At 55.8% G+C, this 15953-nt stretch overlaps 1 protein-coding gene across 9 annotated transcripts in view; it reads left to right on the top strand.

Annotated features, from left to right (window-relative positions):
• GREB1 (growth regulating estrogen receptor binding 1) overlaps positions 1–15953 on the top strand; it is a 147118-nt gene that overhangs the window by 82756 nt on the left and 48409 nt on the right. For all 9 annotated transcript variants that reach the window (XM_045447702.1, XM_045447699.1, XM_045447701.1 and 6 more), the window contains 6 exons: positions 3032–3214; positions 4606–4749; positions 6880–7008; positions 10528–10641; positions 11129–11272; positions 14834–15019. In XM_045447702.1, the coding sequence (XP_045303658.1) occupies positions 3032–3214; positions 4606–4749; positions 6880–7008; positions 10528–10641; positions 11129–11272; positions 14834–15019 (900 nt within the window). The remainder of the gene's footprint in view (positions 1–3031; positions 3215–4605; positions 4750–6879; positions 7009–10527; positions 10642–11128; positions 11273–14833; positions 15020–15953) is intronic.

Here is a 15953-nt window from a genome sequence, read left to right as displayed (position 1 = left end):
ATTTGCTGCAGCTTGAAGCTGGCTCCCCAAATACTTACCAGGCAGACCCAGGCCTTCCACCTTTGGAACCACGAGAAGGCCTTCCCGATGGCCCGTGGTCCCATCCCTCCATCTGAAAGGGCGCAGTGGTCCCACCGCCCACATTTGTCACGGATCAAAGGCCTGTGGTCCATGTAGCTGTCTCTGGATGGCAGCACACCTTGGTCTTCTGGCAGTTCTGTTTCTCATTCATCCATCTTTTCTAAATTTTTTTTTTTAAACTTTATTTATTTTTGAGACAGAGAGAGACAGAGCATGAATGGGGGAGGGGCAGAGAGAGAGGGAGACACAGAATCGGAAGCAGGCTCCAGGCTCCGAGCCATCAGCCCAGAGCCCGACGCGGGGCTCGAACCCACGGACCGCGAGATCGTGACCTGAGCTGAAGTCGGACGCTTAACCGACTGAGCCACCCAGGCGCCCCACACCCATCTTTTCAACACTTGGGGTCAGAATCCCTTCCAGAGAGCTTGGAAGGTTTCTCAGGGCCTTGTTTTTTTGTTTTTGCTTTTTTGTTTTTTTCCCCCCATTTCATTATTTACTTATTTATCTTTTACGTCCAAGTTAGTTAGCATATCGTGCAATAGTGATTTCAGGAGTAGATTCCAGTGACTCATCCCCGATGTGTACCCAGCGCTCCTCCCTTAATGCCCCTTGCCCATTCAGCCCATCCCCCCCTCCTACAACTTCTGCAGCCACCCTCAGTTTGTTCTTTGTGTTTTCAAGAGTCCCCCTCCTTGTTTTTAGAATCTTTTTCCATCCGTTTTGTATCTTACATTGCACCTATGAGTGAAGTCATATGATCTTTGTCTTTCTCTAATTTCGCTGAGCATAATCCCCTCCAGTTCCATCCAGTATTCTTAAATGGCAGCTGAGCTGCGTTTGTCTTCAGAGATCCAGGTTGGAGACAAAGGAAGAAATAAAAACATTAGATTGTTATTTCAAAGGAGGTGCAGAAATCCTGATACGTTCACGTTGAAAGTCAGCCTGTTTTGCCTCTCCTTCCCTTCTGATATCTACCGTCTATGACGTGCTGGACGCTGGTCTGTGCACAGACACTTAACGTGTACAGACACAACCCACCCCTACGTGCAGTCACCCCACGACGCTGGTCCTTTAGAGCGAGGGAATAGCTGTGGGGAAAAAGATGCGAATTTCAATGACTAAACACTGCAAAAGAGGTTACGGTGGTTCTCTGTTCAATATGAAGAGCTGTAGGGGAGGACAGGGAGCTTCAGCCCTTCGGGTCAAGGGAAGCCCCGAAGAAGTGGACGTTTGAGTTGGGCATTGAGTGGCAGGGACACATGCAACACGCAGGTGGGACTCAAGGGAGGAAGAGTGTGAGCCTGGAGGCATGAGGGCGGTGGGAGTGGGCGGGCGGGTCCGCTCGGGGATTCGGCACAGCAGAGCGAGGAACCGGGGAGAAGGCTGGAGCTATGGGGGTTGGGTAGTGTTTGGGGTGGCCTTGAATGCCACGCTTGTGAGTCTCCACCCCATTCGCCTGCTGGGCTGGAGTGCCACACCGTCTACCTCCACTGGGGAATATTCCGTGGCCTCTCCGGTCCTCAACCCTCCCCAAAGAAGGATTCGTGTCCCAAGGGGCCTGGTGTTGTGTCAGTTAAGCTGAGTGACCTTGTCTGGAGGACGGTAAAAGGGCCAGCATCTCGCTGGCTCTCTGTCGTGTTAGTTCCTTTCCTGTCCCTTTAAGAACAAGGAACTAGCACCGTGCCTGGCATCTCTTTGATACTTTGTTGGCTCTGGGGCAGAGAGAACAGGATTCTGGAAGTTTAAACTGAACCTGTCCCTGTCCTGTGGCTAGACCAAGAGATCTGTCCCTATTTCTAAGGCCTTTTAAGGAGGATTAAATGTGCTTAAAATAGATCAGAAAATCCAGTGAGTGTCTGTACTGTAGGTGCCTTATTTCTCTGTGGAGATGTTTTGAACCTTCACGAACACGTTGCTTTGAACATTAGCCAGAGGCCTCAGGAATACCCTGTTTGAAAGCAGGGCTCACACACCGAGCCACGTGGCCCTCATGGGCTAAGTCAAAGTGACCTTTGGAAACTTGTCGGCCAGAGAACATGATGAAACAGATCAGTCTCCGCTTTAGGGTCTTTCCTGCCAAAGGGCCTTGTACCATAGAAACCAGACGCCCCAGTGGGCGAAGCAAGGTCCTCAGGAAGGTCTTCTTGAGATGGTGGGTGTAGACCAGAGCAGCTAGGCCAATCGTCACATTTGTCCCATGTTAACTGGTGGTTGCACTGAGTGTGGTTTGAATGGACTTTATAGTTTGTAAAGGTCTCTTTATCCCTATTCGCTGGATTTTAATGGTTCCTAAGAGGTCGTTTTGTCATTGGGCGACCTTTCTAGAGCCTCACAGCTGGTGGGAACCTCCGTCCGTCCCCAGAAAGGCCCATTCCGGCCTCGGCCGCAGGATGCCAACGTTGTGACAGCCACACTGGGGCAGCGGGTCTCCGTTCCGCTGGTTGCCAAACCCTTCCAGCGCCCCCCCGTGGAGCTCTCTTTGTTTCTTGCAGCGACTCATGGGGTCAGGATGGAGTTTCGGGCTCCTGGGAGGTCGTCAGTGGTCTGATGGCTTTGAGATTCTGTGACCAGTCAGCACTGAAGGAGATGGGCGTGTACCACTTCCTGCAGGCACTTGATCAGTGTAGACGGTTGAATGTGATAGTCTCATCTTGTAATGTTTGCTGTGTGTATAGGCTTTAAAATCTGTCCCCCCCCCCCCCCCCCAGCAAGTCCAGTCTTCCAAGCTTCAGGGCCTCCTCCATGACTAAGTCTTCTTGGGCCTCCTTCTGTTCAAGTCAAGGTCATCTCGACCCTTGGACCAACATAAGGTGCTAGGGACCCTTGCCCCGTGGAATTTTCGGGTTCGTGGCACAGGATGGGAGTACTTAGAATTACCACAAAGTCTGCGTTATTTGACGAGTATGTTGGAGGTAAGTTGGAGACCTTCGTGGTGGTTTCCCTCCCCCAGGTTTCTCTGGGAATTGCGTTGGCTGTGGAAAGAAAGGCTTCTGCTACTTCACAGAATTCTCTAATCACATAAATCTCAAGTTGACCACTCAGCCCAAGAAGCAGAAACACTTGAAGTATTACCTGGTCCGCAACGCACAAGGGACTCTAACCAAAGGACCTCTCATCTGTTGGAAAGGCTCAGGTGAGCAGTTCGGCTTTGAGCAGGGTTGGGTGGGTGAACAGGGGCCCTCCAAGAGGGCCCAGGTGCCTGTCAGCCGGACTTCGAGGAGCGCCCAGGCTCCATGGGCACAATTGCAGGCAGAAGGTCAGCCCCGTGAAATCAAAGCGCTGCTTTGCATTATGGGTAAACATTTATAGTGCCAGCCTAATTGTGTGGGACGTTTAAAAGTTTGCAGGGGGCCACACCATCCTGTGTCTTCTTGTGGCAAGCGTTTGGGACAGAGGTTCTCAACCCGGGGTGATTCTGTCCCCCATCGTGACTGGAGAGCGCTACTGCCATCTGGTGGATGGAGGCCAGAGATGCTGCTAAACATCCGGCAGCACACAGGATAGCCCTTTCTGCCCCCCCCCCCCCGCCCCCCCTGCCCCATACCCCAACCCACAAAGACGATCAAGCCTAAATAATCAGCGGTGCCGAGGTTGAGAAACTCTGATTTAGAGAAATAATGGCTCGGATGATACCTGTCCTCTCTCCACCCCGAACCCTGTGAAGGCCAGCGTCGTAGAAGTCACTGGGCTTCCCTCCTCCCTCCTGTCTCCCGTATCACCCATGGCTAAGTCAACTATGGAGAGAAGAGGGTGGGGGGCAGTGGATTTTCAGAGGCCCAGCCTTGGATGGCCCCTGAGAGGCCCCCACTCAGCCAGCTGTGCAGGGACATGTCCTAGGAGGGGTCTCCACGAGAACCTTGTCTGGGTTGGTTCATCTCTGGTCACCTGGCCTCTCCTGGTCAGCCTCTGTGAATAGAAGGAAGGGACTTCAGGAAGGGCTGGTTCGGGGCCTTCCTCCCCCACCCCTACTCCTTTTCTTACTTGACTCAGTAAACATTTCTTGAGCTCCTGGTACCGAGAATTAATGGTACCAAGTGGTGCTTCTGCCGTGGGACCCAGGAAGAGTCTTTGATCACGTGCTGTGACCAAGCACCTCACAGGCTAGATGCAACTCCTGGGAGGGAATCTTTCCAGCAGAGGGTGGCTTTCAGGACAGGGGGCTCCCAGCTCTTTCTCTGCCTCTGAGTAATAATCTGTTCTTTCCTTGGGCTTGAAGGGCAGCGATGGGGGTGACTCATTCGTGTCCTCTGTTTTTCTCTTTGTCCCAAACGCTCAGGGTTGCTCCCCCTCCCAATAATCAGAGCTGCCCCTCGGACGGATCCCCCTGCCCTTGGCACGGAGCCGTGGGGGTTATCGCACCCCCGCCTCCCCCAGCTACGCTGAGGCAAGGCTGGCATGGCATTGGCACCGTTTTGGTTATCTAGGTGTCTGGCTCTCTTGGGGGACAGCCTCCAGTCTAGGAAGGCCTCGTGTGACCGGGTTGGGGGGGGAGTTGGTTTTCATGCACGCGTCTTGCCCCCTTAGAGTTCAGAAGCCGGCCGACCTCCGCCAGTGCCTGTTCCCGCTCACTCTTCCCACCAGGGGAGAGCTCCGGGCCTCTGGCTGCCTTCTCCAGCGAGCCCGTTCCGGGAGCCAGCCCGAGCGTCCCCCTGGGAGCCCAGCAGGCAGGTGAGGCGACCGAGAAGCACAAAGGAGCTAAACCCACAAGCCTGGCAGCTTGAGGGTGCAGCCCAAGCGATCTTCTTGTTTCTTTTTGTAAAGTGTGTTTATTTTTGAGAGTGGGGGGGGGGGCAGAGAAAGAGAGAGAGAGAGAGAGAGAGAGAGAGAGAGAGAGAATCCCAAGCAGGCTCCGTGCTGTCAGCGCAGAGCCGGAAGGGGGGCTCGATCTCATGAACTGTGAGATCACGACCTGAGCTGAGATCAAGAGCTGGATGAGTAACCGACTGAGCCACCCAGGTGCCCCTGCAGCCAAACGTTTTTCAAGATAAATAAAAAGCGTGCTTTGTACATCATCTTTGCCTACAAAGCCTGAGCATTTTATCTTGAATTTGTAGTGGTTTCTGGCACAGAATGCTGTGTTGTGTTTAAAAAAAAATTTTTTTTTTTAAATTTATTTTTGAGAAGGAGCAGGAGAGGAGCAGAGAGAGGGGGACAGAGGATCCCACGCAGGCTCCACGCTGACGGCACAGGGCCCGATGCGGGTCTTGAACTCACAAACTGTGAGGTCATGACCTGAGTCTAAGTCGGACGCTTCACTGACTGAGCCACCCAGGCGCCCCCGCGTGCTGTGTTTTTAATTTGGAAAGATGTCCTGTGTTGCTGTCTGCTACGTAATATGATCCCCTTATCGGTGGGGTGGTGAACTGGGGTCCCTCAGCAGCCCCCCAGTTGGCAGTGGGGAGCCTGCAAGGGGCAGGTGAGACAAGCAAGTGCTCAGGATCCCACAAGTCTGGGCATGTGCCTCCTTGAGTCCTAACAGCCTCCCTGCAAGCAGGCTTGGGTTTCCCCGCGGTACTTCTGGGGAACCCGAGGCTCAGCTGCGTGCCTGGGGTCTCCCGGGCAGTTGGAGGTGAAGTCAAGATTTGACAAGCAGGGATTTCTGGGTCGTGTGCCTGGCATTTCGCCATCCTGAACGGACCTTTGCGCATGGTCGCCGTTGGCTCCAGCAGCCTTCTCGAGGGCTTGGGAGGCTTGGCTGTTTTCGTTCTCCGGCCCACGAGGTGTGTAGAGGGGCCTAGCGAGGGGAGTCGGTGCCCTGGCTCCCACGAAGAGGCCACGCCAGGGTTGGGAACTGTGCCCTCCCACCGAGTACCCGGGCCTCCCTCTCTGCATGCCGTCTGCTCTTGTCCTCACCGCGCCCGGGCCCCCAGGAACCTCTCCTACCATGGAGGCTGGGGAGCCCTTGGCCTTTGCCATCGGAATAGCTGGGTGTAAGTTTCCAGCACTGATAGCCTCTGGCTGGGCAGTTCGGGGCAACTGATTTCAACTCTTCGCGTCTGTTTCCTCGCCTGTAAAGCTGGAGCAGATCTTTTCTAACTTGCAGGGTGATTGCAAGAGTTAAGTATGGTGCCAATAGCAAATACTCAGCGCTCACTACCTGCCAGGCACTGTTTGGCACACTTCTTTGAAATCCTGGCTTTCTCCCAGTGGCTCTGTCCCCTTTTGTAGCTGAGAAAGCTGAAGCATAAGGTGTTCAGAAGGTTAAGTAAGGTCACTCGGCTCCGGGGGGCAACCGAGCAGGGGATTCAGACCCAGGGCAGTGGGCTTCAGAACTATGCCCCTAAGCCCCTCACCATGCCACCTCACCCACAAGAAAGGTTTTGTGCTGCCCCCGACTCTGGAGGGCCTTCCAGACCACGCTGGCTGATGTGAGCACGTAAGCAGTGAGCCTCACAAGACCAGAACCCATAATTTCCCCCGGCATTATCCTCAGACCTGGGGAGCCCCAGGGCCCTGGGTGACTGCGTGCCCTACAACTGTCCTGAGCGTGTTTGGTGCAAACCAGAGCCTGGGGGGTGAGGGTGTGGGAGAAGGGAGGCGGATCAGCCTCGGGTGCGCTCTTGGGATGCAGGGGCCCCACTGGCCACTCCTGTCTCCCTGGTCCTTCATTGACCCGGGCTGTGCGCTCACTGGAGCAGGAGTGTGTGTGCATGGGTGTGCGTGCATGGGTGTGTGTCCTCAGTGGGCAGAACCACTTGTCGGCTAGTTGGTAAAAATGGAAGAGAAGTAATTTCCTGCTAAGCGGGGCTCCTATGAACGGACTCTGTGCTTCCCCTTTTCTCTCTCTCTTGCTGCCAGGACCAGCCTCTGAGCACCCCTCACTTGCTACGGCCGTGGGTCCAGCTGTTTTCAATGGCAAAGATTCTCCGAAGCACCAACAGCTGGTGAAGAACGACCTATCGGCCATGCCACGGCCCTCGGCATTAGGTAGCATCGCCTGTCCTGCCGGGGGGGGGGGGGCGGTGTCTTGCTTTTTTCTAGGCCATGCTGTTGTGGGGGTTGTGGGTGCCACCGTGCTGGGGCCACTGAGCCTCACGGGGTGGGTGTGGCATGGAGAGAGAGTCAGGACAGGCAGGCAGGTGCCTCCCGGGTCCGTGGGGCTGTGCCCAGGCCCTGGTGTGGGTGGGGCCGTGGCTTCGTCCACCGACTTGGGTGATGGGTGTATGGCAAGAAGCAGTGGGAGCCCCTTGTGAGGTGGGCGACCAGTCTTGTGGGCTACACGTCAGGAGGGCTGTGAGGTCCTGGAGAAATTGGGGGCAGTGTGGTGTCATGGGAAAAACACGGGCTCCAAAATCAGATAAATACGAATTCGAAACTCAACTCTGTCTCTTATTGGTCAGGGGGATCTTGGACAAGCCTTCTGGCTAAATCGTTCCCTCATCTGGAGATCAGAATTCTGCATTCAGGGCAGCTGAGAGGGTCAGGTGAGGTGCTGTATGGAGATTCAGACACCTCTGGCAGCTCACTGAGTGACCATGCCCCCTCGGCATCATCACCGAGCTCCTTTGTAGGGAGGACTTCCTGGAGGAGGTGACAGTCGGGCTGCACCTTAGAGCTGGGGCAGCATGAGAGGCGGTGAGAGAGGAAGCTCAGAAGAGGATGAAGAGGTGCACGAAGGGGTTACACAGACCTTCTGCTGGAGTAGAGGCCGTGGAGCCTCTGACTCCGAGCTCAGTGCTCGCCCCTCTGGGCTCTCAGGAGCCATTTAGTAAGCCAGGGTTACCTCTCTCCCCGTCCTCCCTGCACGCAGCTGAGTGGATTTTGGCACGCAAGACTGTCCAACTGGAAGAGCCCGTAGTAACTCTCTGGTCCCACATTCTGTTTGGTAGAGAAGGGAAGTGAGGCCCAGAGAGGCAGCCCAAGCCTAGAGGCCAGGCTTCCCTGCTTCTGTTACATGGCCGGCAGAGGACATCCCTGGTACAAGACCAGTGTCCCCTCCCTGATGGAAGGACCAGTGTCTTTTCTGAATTGGACCTGAGACTCCCCAGTCCTAACCAGCGTGGAATCCAAGGTCCAGCCTCTGTCCCTCCTCCAGCCGCTCCGGGCTGTGACTGGTGTTTCTTGGCAAGGTGCTGAATTTAGGGTGGCCCCCTGGCCAACGACTGGACCTCTCGGAGGGTGATGGCAGCCTTGCACTGTGGCACCTGCCCGGCCTGCGTGGAGGCCTGTATACGTCCAGCCTTTGCCCGGGCAGCAGGGCACGGGGGCCCCACTCCGCGGTGAACGAGGAGCCGTGTGGGAAGTAGAATGCCCCTAGTCCCTGGCAGCCCTCGAACCCTTCTGGAATCTGGCCCCAACCAACCTGAGGAACCTTATTCATTCCCCACTGTTTGAGACCGCCACGCTCCAGGAGTGCCCTCCCCTTCCTGTCCTCACCCCCTGGTCATGCCCTGAGTCCTGACTGCCGCTAAACCTGCCTTTCAGGGCTTAGCTCAGCTGTCCCCTCCTCCTGCAGCGGGGGTACCTTCCCTGGTCTCAGTTCCGTGGCCATCCATGTCCGTCAGGTACCGAAGGTCCTGAGAGCAGGGCCAGCGTCCTTCCCATCTTGGGGCCTCGGCACCTGGCCACCCGGGACACCTTCACAGACTGAGACGGCACAGCCGAAATGTCAGAGGTCCTGTGCCTTCCCGCCCGCTCTGGGGAGAGAGGAAGCCCATGTTAATCAACTGCTCCTAAAACGACAAGAGGTGTTGAATTCAGGCTTGAGGGCTATCGCTCAGTGGTCCTGAGTGGAAAAGTCCTGCCCCCTCGCGGTGGGGGGGGGGGGGGAGGGGGGCGTTAGCAAGTGCCCAGGATCCTTGCTTGGTCCACACAGGGGCATCTGGGTGCTACGTGTCCTGGAGTGACATGGAAGTCTACGTAATAAAAACTCGCTCACCCAAAATGCCAAGGGGTGCCCCCCACCCTGATACCAGGAGACACCGCGAGGGCTGGTCCACATTGGCACCCCAGGGACGACTCCCAGTGACGTCACTTTGGGAGAGTCGAGCTGGGTCCAGCAGAGCGGTGAGGGCTTGTGTCCCAAAGGGGGAGGACATCTGTAGACCCTCAATCCTTAGTATCGAGGCCTGGCCCCTCTACGGTAGCTGAGTGTGGTTTTCAGAGGCGTCTTGGTCTCTGTGGGGCGCCTCTGTCCGCACCTGAGGACAGATGTGCGGGCAGTAGAAGGTAATAGAAGATAAACGGAACAGCGGTTATAGTAGCTGCCTCAGGTGTTGCCGGGAGGAGGCGTGTCTAAGGAGCCCGCCTGCTCGAAAGCTCTGTGTGAGCCACCTGTTTTCTGTTCTCACTTTTTGTTCCCTTTGTTCATTTTTGATCAGTCTAAGGCGGAGTCAAGCATAATTTTACCACCTTTAAGAGACTCTGGAGCAAGATCCTGAAGGGCGCTTGAGCAAAACCAGGGTGCCCACGAACGGTAGCATTTTCTCATTCTTGTTTCCAGAAGTCTGGTTCTGTAGGTCAGGGTGGGGCCCGGGAGCGGATGGTTTTAGCAGGGCCCTGCTGCTTCTGTCCAGCTCCTTCCTTCTCAGGCCAGATTTGTAGGAACCTTGCCCTACACCGTGGTTTTCAACCCTGGTTGTGAGTTAGGGTCACCAGGGAGCTTGGAGTCACCATGGTGCCCGGGGCTCCCCCAGACGCGGGGTTCCGCTTTACCTGGGATGGGCTTGCGTCCAGGCACAGAGAGCTTTAAAGGTTTCCCAGGGGCGTTTAATGTGCAGCCACAGCTGAATGTGTACTTCTAAAAGTAGGGGAGATTTTGAGTCGGATTGCTCCAACGAATGTGGTAACCAACTCTGGATATTTTGAATAACCCAGGAGCAGAGCGTGAGTCCCGCACATGCTGTTATCTAGAGTGGGCGGGGATGACTCGTTAACAACAGCAGGTACCAGCTTCTGTTCCAGAAGCTGGTCTGTTCCAGACCAGACTTCTTTGGTCTGAAGTTAGAGGTCAAGGCTGGGGTGGGAGAGGAACACCGGTAGAGCGGTCCTGCCCCCAGGTGGTGAAACTGTGTGGTGGTCGGTCGAACATGACCGTGGCTTATCCCAGAAGCACACGGGCATTCACGGGGCAGTTGAGAGGAGGAGGCGAAGGAGGATGTGCTCTTGGGGGCTACCGGCCAGTGGGCCCCAAGGCTGTGCTTTTGCTACATTCTCTTTAGTCTTCATGGAACCACCTTTAACGGCAGGGCTTGTGACCCCATGTTAAAGGTGAGGGAGTGCTAAGGGCTCAGAGACCAGGCGGAGGCACTTGCGCGGTTTGGAACGAAACGTTCACTGAAATGGACAGGATATTTCCTCACGCCCGGACGCTTCCCTAAACAGCTAACGACCGTCGTAAGGCTCTGATTTTCTAAAAAATAACAAATACGTGCTCTCCAGAGCAGGGGGAGTGTTTGGAAGCTCATCCTTAGCGAAAGCCTAATCCGTACTCTGAATGTTGTCTAGGTATCTTATCAAACTCTGGGCCCCCGAAAAAACGCCACAAAGGGTGGTCCCCAGAATCTCCATCCGCGACAGACGCCGGCTACGCCCAGGGTGGTGGCAACAGAGCTAAGTACGGTAAGTGACGGCAACGTTGCCAGAAACCCGAGACTCGGGGACCCGTGGCGGTGCTGCTGCTGGTGGGGCGTGGGCGCGTGTGCCCGTGTGTGTGCTTCCGCGTGAATCGGTGAGGATGTTGTGGGGGGCAGACTTGGGTATAACAGAGGGTCTCTTTCTCATATGGTGGGGCCGCTCAACCAAGCCCAGGCTTCCTGTATGGCAGTGAGCTCGTTCCCTGACCCTAAAGGAATTTAAAAGGGGCTTGCCTGTCACGTGGCAGGGAGACTGAAGAGGAGGGGACTGGGTTGTTTGGTGGGGAAGATTGGATCAGGCGACTCTGAAGATGCTTTGACCTCAGGAGTCTGTGATTCCAAGACTTGGGGGCTCCCGCAAGTAGGGGTGAGGCTCAGATTGTAGCCGATTCGCAGGCCGGCCTGACGTCAGGTCTGCCAGAGGTGGGTGGCTTGTTTGGGCTGTCTTCCTAACTCTCCTGGCCTGTCCCTAGAGAGCGCAGGCATGTCTTGCGTGCCCCAGGTTGGCTCGGTGGGACCAGCGTCGGTCACCTTCCCTGTTGTGGCCTCTGGAGAACCAGTGTCCGTCCCTGACAACTTGCTGAAAATATGCAAGGCCAAGCCGGTGATATTTAAAGGCAAGTATGGCAGTGGGACAGGTGGTGGAGGTCGGAGAGCCTGAAGGGATGAACAAGGGACAGGCTGACCCCACGGGTGTCCCCCCGAGAAAACTCTCAGACCCTTTCCAGGGCGACGGAGGAACTAAGCAGACCAGTCACTGGTGTTGCCCCGGGTCAGATGCCAAGAGTTCTAGGGCTTTTCACAGGTTTCCACGACAAGCCCAAGCGGAACGATTCTGTTCCATGATATGCATCTGTTCACTCACTCGCTCACGCTCGCTCGCTCGCTCATTCACTCGCTCATTCACTCAGTCGCTTACTCATTAGCTCACTCACTCATTCATTCACTTACTAATTCGCTCCCTCGCTCGTTCACTCATTCGCTCACTCATTCACTCGCTTGCTTGTGCATTTGCTCATTCACTCATTCGCTCGCTCATTCACTTACTAATTCACTCGTTCGCTCATTCACTCGCTCATTCACTCATTCGCTTACTCATTTGCTCACTCACTCATTCGCTTACTAATTCACTCTCTCATTCACTCGCTCGTTCACTTGCTCATTCACTCATTTGCTCACTCGTTCACTCATTCACTTACTAATTCACTTATTCACTCGTTCACTTGCTCATTCACTCATTGACTCATTGGCTCATTCATTTTGCTCATTCATTCATTTGCTTACTCTTTTGCTCACTCATTCACTTACTAATTCACTCAATCACTCATTCACTTGCTCGTTCACATACTCATTCACTCGCTCATTCATTCATTCACTCGCTCATTCACTAGGTCGCTCATACATTCATTCACTCATTCGTGCCATAATGACAGGTCCAGTACAAAGCACCAGGGAATGGAGACAGATCAGTCAGCCCCTTGCTCCCGGGACCCCTGGTCCGGTGGATTGTCCTGTGTCATCCTCTGCCACCAGTACATTTTGACTGTGAAATCTGACTTTGGCCAAAGACGGCCACGGTCGCCCCATGGAAGCAGGAAACTTGGCTCGATCTGTTTTGCGACAGTAGGTTAACGTAGGCTCCGTGGGGGCAGACTTGCCGCAAGTAAAGAAATCCCCTTCTTTTTTTTTTTTTTCAACGTTTATTTTTATTTTTGGGACAGAGAGAGACAGAGCATGAACGGGGGAGGGGCAGAGAGAGAGGGAGACACAGAATCGGAAACAGGCTCCAGGCTCTGAGCCATCAGCCCAGAGCCCGATGCGGGGCTTGAACTCACGGACCGCGAGATCGTGACCTGGCTGAAGCCGGACGCTTAACTGACTGCGCCACCCAGGCGCCCCAAGAAATCCCCTTCTGGTGAAGCAGGAGAGGTTGAAATGTGAAGGTCTGGCGGGACTCGCGTGATGGTGACGGTCGCCGGGGCCGTGTGATAAAACACACACATGCACGTGCGCCTCCTTCCTAAAGAAGCTAGTACAGCATCTGGCATCGTGTTTGGAGGCACAGAGGAGAGAGGGTCGTAGGCAAGTGGGAGGTATCTTACCGGTAATTAAGAAATAAGAGAGGCGCTGCTTTTTTTTCCTAAAAAAAAAAATGGACAGGGTCTTTAGGAAGAGGGGTGCAGATCTGGGTTTGAACTGAGCATGAGTCACGGCCGGTAATCCCATTGGGCCCTCTTGGCTAATTGGGAAGAAGGTCAACGTGCAACAGTGTTACATGTAACCTGTGCACGGCCATTACGTGTCTGTGAGACGCTGTGAGAACGCGGGGATGAGAAGACAGAGCACGGTGGCACCACTACGGGCAGGGTGGCATCTGTGCCTCCCCCGAGCCAGGGGCCTCAGAGGAGTCGGGGTGAGGGTCCGGCAGACCCGCCTCTGACGACCTCAACTACAGACCATCCTCCTTATTCCTCAAGGTCACTGCACTTTCTGCTTGGTTTAAGCCATGCACTCTTTGTGTTTTGGTTTTTTTTTTTTTTTTTTTTTTAACGTTTATTTATTTTTGAGACAGAGAGAGACCGAGCATGAACGGGGGAGGGGCAGAGAGAGAGGGAGACACAGAACCTGAAGCAGGCTCCAGGCTCCGAGCCATCAGCCCAGAGCCCGACGTGGGGCTCGAACTCACGGACCGTGAGATCGTGACCTGAGCTGAAGTCGGACGCTTAACCGACTGAGCCACCCAGGCGCCCCTGTTTTGTTTTTTTTTAACATTTATTTATTATTGAGAGACGGAGACAGAGCATGAGCAGGGGAGGGGCAGAGAGAGGGGGAGACACAGAATCCAAAGACAGGCTCCGAGCTGTCAGCACAGAGCCCAACGCGGGGCTGGAACCCACAAACCGCGAGATCATGACCCAAGCGGAAGTCAGACGCTTTACCGACAGAGCCACCCAGGCGCCCCAGCCACGCACTCTTTGTAACATGCCCGCTGTCCTGGGTCTTCCCGCCCCCAGCCCACCTCATGCCCAAACCCCACCTGCGCCTTAGGACCCAAACTCATGTGTCTTCTCCACGAGGCTGCCTCAGTTTCTTTCTCCTGGGCCCCAACGCAGTTTAAGCCATAACGTTCGCAAGCCGTGGCACCCCAACTGTGGTCCTTGGTCCAGCAGGCCCAGCATCGTCCAGGACCTGTTAGAGGGGTGAATTCCCAGGCCCATCCTGGAATCAGAATCAGGCCCCTTTTCCAAATCAGAAGCTGTGCGGGAAGGCCCAGAAGGGGCCCGGGGGACCCTCATGCACCCTCAGGTTTGAGACGCAGTTGTGTGAGGATGTGAACTGTCTCAGGCGTCAGATTTCCCCAGAGCCAAGCATGATGCCAGCACGTAGCACAGAGCGGGCATTCAGTGAGTGTGTGTTTGGCGAATGAGTTCAGACCAAGCACAGGACGGCACACGTGCATCTGGCGCATCCAGTTATCTCGGCAGCCCCGTGAGGGCTGCGTGTCTTCGACCCATTTTACAGATGTGGAGACTGAGACTTAGAGAAGTCCTACTTCCTGCGCAGGGCCACACAGCTGATGCCCAGCGCAGAGGAGAATCAGTCCGGCCAGGCTCTTCTGACCCTGAGGGTTCTCGTCGGAATTGGTCTCCTAACGTGTGCTAAAGCATTGGTCGGGTTCCGTCAGTATCTGGAGCCTTCGGTCCGTGCAGTGATTCATTTTCCTCACTCAGCCTGCCAGAGAGTCCTGGGAGGATGGGAAACAGAAGCCAGCACGGAGGAGTCGGGGAGGGGCAGGCTGGCTGGCGAGGGGGGGGTGCGGCAGAGTGCTCACAAGAGGCGTTCTGTAGTCAGCGGGGTGCCTCTTCGGCTTTGGGCGCGTCTCTCTGGGCCTCAGTGAGTTCACCTGTGAACCACAAGGGTTGGACACGACGAACAGGCAGACGCTGGAGCCCTGGTCAGTATTCAGAGCAGGTGCACTAGCTCAGCAAGGGTGGGAAATCTGCGATCTCCTCCCTCCTCCCTCCTCCCTCCTCCCTCTCCCCGAAGAGGGACGTGTGAGTCAGCCCAGGGGCCTCTCGCCTGCCCGCTTCGGCTCCCTCGCCTTCGACGTGCGCGCTTGTGGGGGCCACGTGTGCCCCACGCCAGTCGCCAAGCGGATGTGGTTGCTTCTTCCGCAGGCCACGGGAACTTCCCTTACCTCTGCGGGAACCTGAGTGACGTCGTCGTGAGCCCCCTCCTGTACACGTGCTACCAGAACTCTCAGTCCATCTCCCGGGCGTATGAGCACTACGGGGCCTCGGCGATACAGCCCATCTCCGAGGAGGTGCAGCTCCTCCTGACCGTCTACTATCTCGTCCAGCTGGGTGAGCCTCCCTCCCGCCGCGTGGGGCCCATTGGTGCAGCGGTTGCGGCCCGAGGTGGCGTGTCAGCCCGGATCCCTGCCCGTCGCTTGGAGCCCTTGAGAAGCCACGCTGGCTGGCAGAGAGGAAGTGCCGGGGACCATCCTTTCTCACCACCCACATCCCATCCACCGGAAAGCCCTGCTTCGTCCCAGATGCGGCGTCCCCCACCCTCCTCCGCCACACCCCTCCCTTGCCAGGGTGCGGCTCTGCCCCCCATTCTGCACAGCTGTTAACGATTGTGAATCTCATCGTACCTGTTCTCTGCTGGAGCCCCCCGGGGTCTCCTATCACACACTCAACCCATATCGGTTCCAGGGTCCAAGTGACCAGGCCTCCTCCCACCTCCGCTTCCGCTCCAGCCCTGCCGTGCCCCGCGGCAGACCCATCTACCCCCGAGAAACGCCCCTGCCCAGGACCTGTCCTCCGAGTTTTGGTTCCTGTGTCACCTCAGGGAGAACCTTATCACCATATCTAAGACAGTGCCCCCTCCGCAGGCCCCTGGGAGTCTCTCTCCTCCGTATCTTGCCTTTAGAGCACCAGTATTTGCTCACTTTCCGTGTATCTCCCCAGTTAGGATGTAGGGTCCTTGAGACCAGGAACGTTGATTTAGTTCACATCTGCGTGTCCAACAGCACCTGCACTGTGGTTGGCCCTCGACTGTGTCGAAGGAACAGGTAAACACGGACGCAGAATCCCGTGAAAGCATTTCAGGAGAGGGACCAGTCGCCTGAGTCAGTGAGGCCAAGAGCAGAGTGAAGGCTGATGATTGGCCATTGGGTTTGGGCACATGGGAGTGACAGGCACCCTCGGTGATGGGTGCGTCCGAGGAGTGTGGGGGACAAAAGCCGCGCTGCGGTGGATTGGAGACAGGAGGCAAGCGCAGGGAGCGTAGACA

Source organism: Leopardus geoffroyi, chromosome A3, assembly GCF_018350155.1.
Source record: "Leopardus geoffroyi isolate Oge1 chromosome A3, O.geoffroyi_Oge1_pat1.0, whole genome shotgun sequence".
Lineage (NCBI taxonomy): Eukaryota > Metazoa > Chordata > Mammalia > Carnivora > Felidae > Leopardus > Leopardus geoffroyi.
Note: the sequence above shows the minus strand (reverse complement) of the source record. Positions and strands in the feature narration are given on the sequence as shown.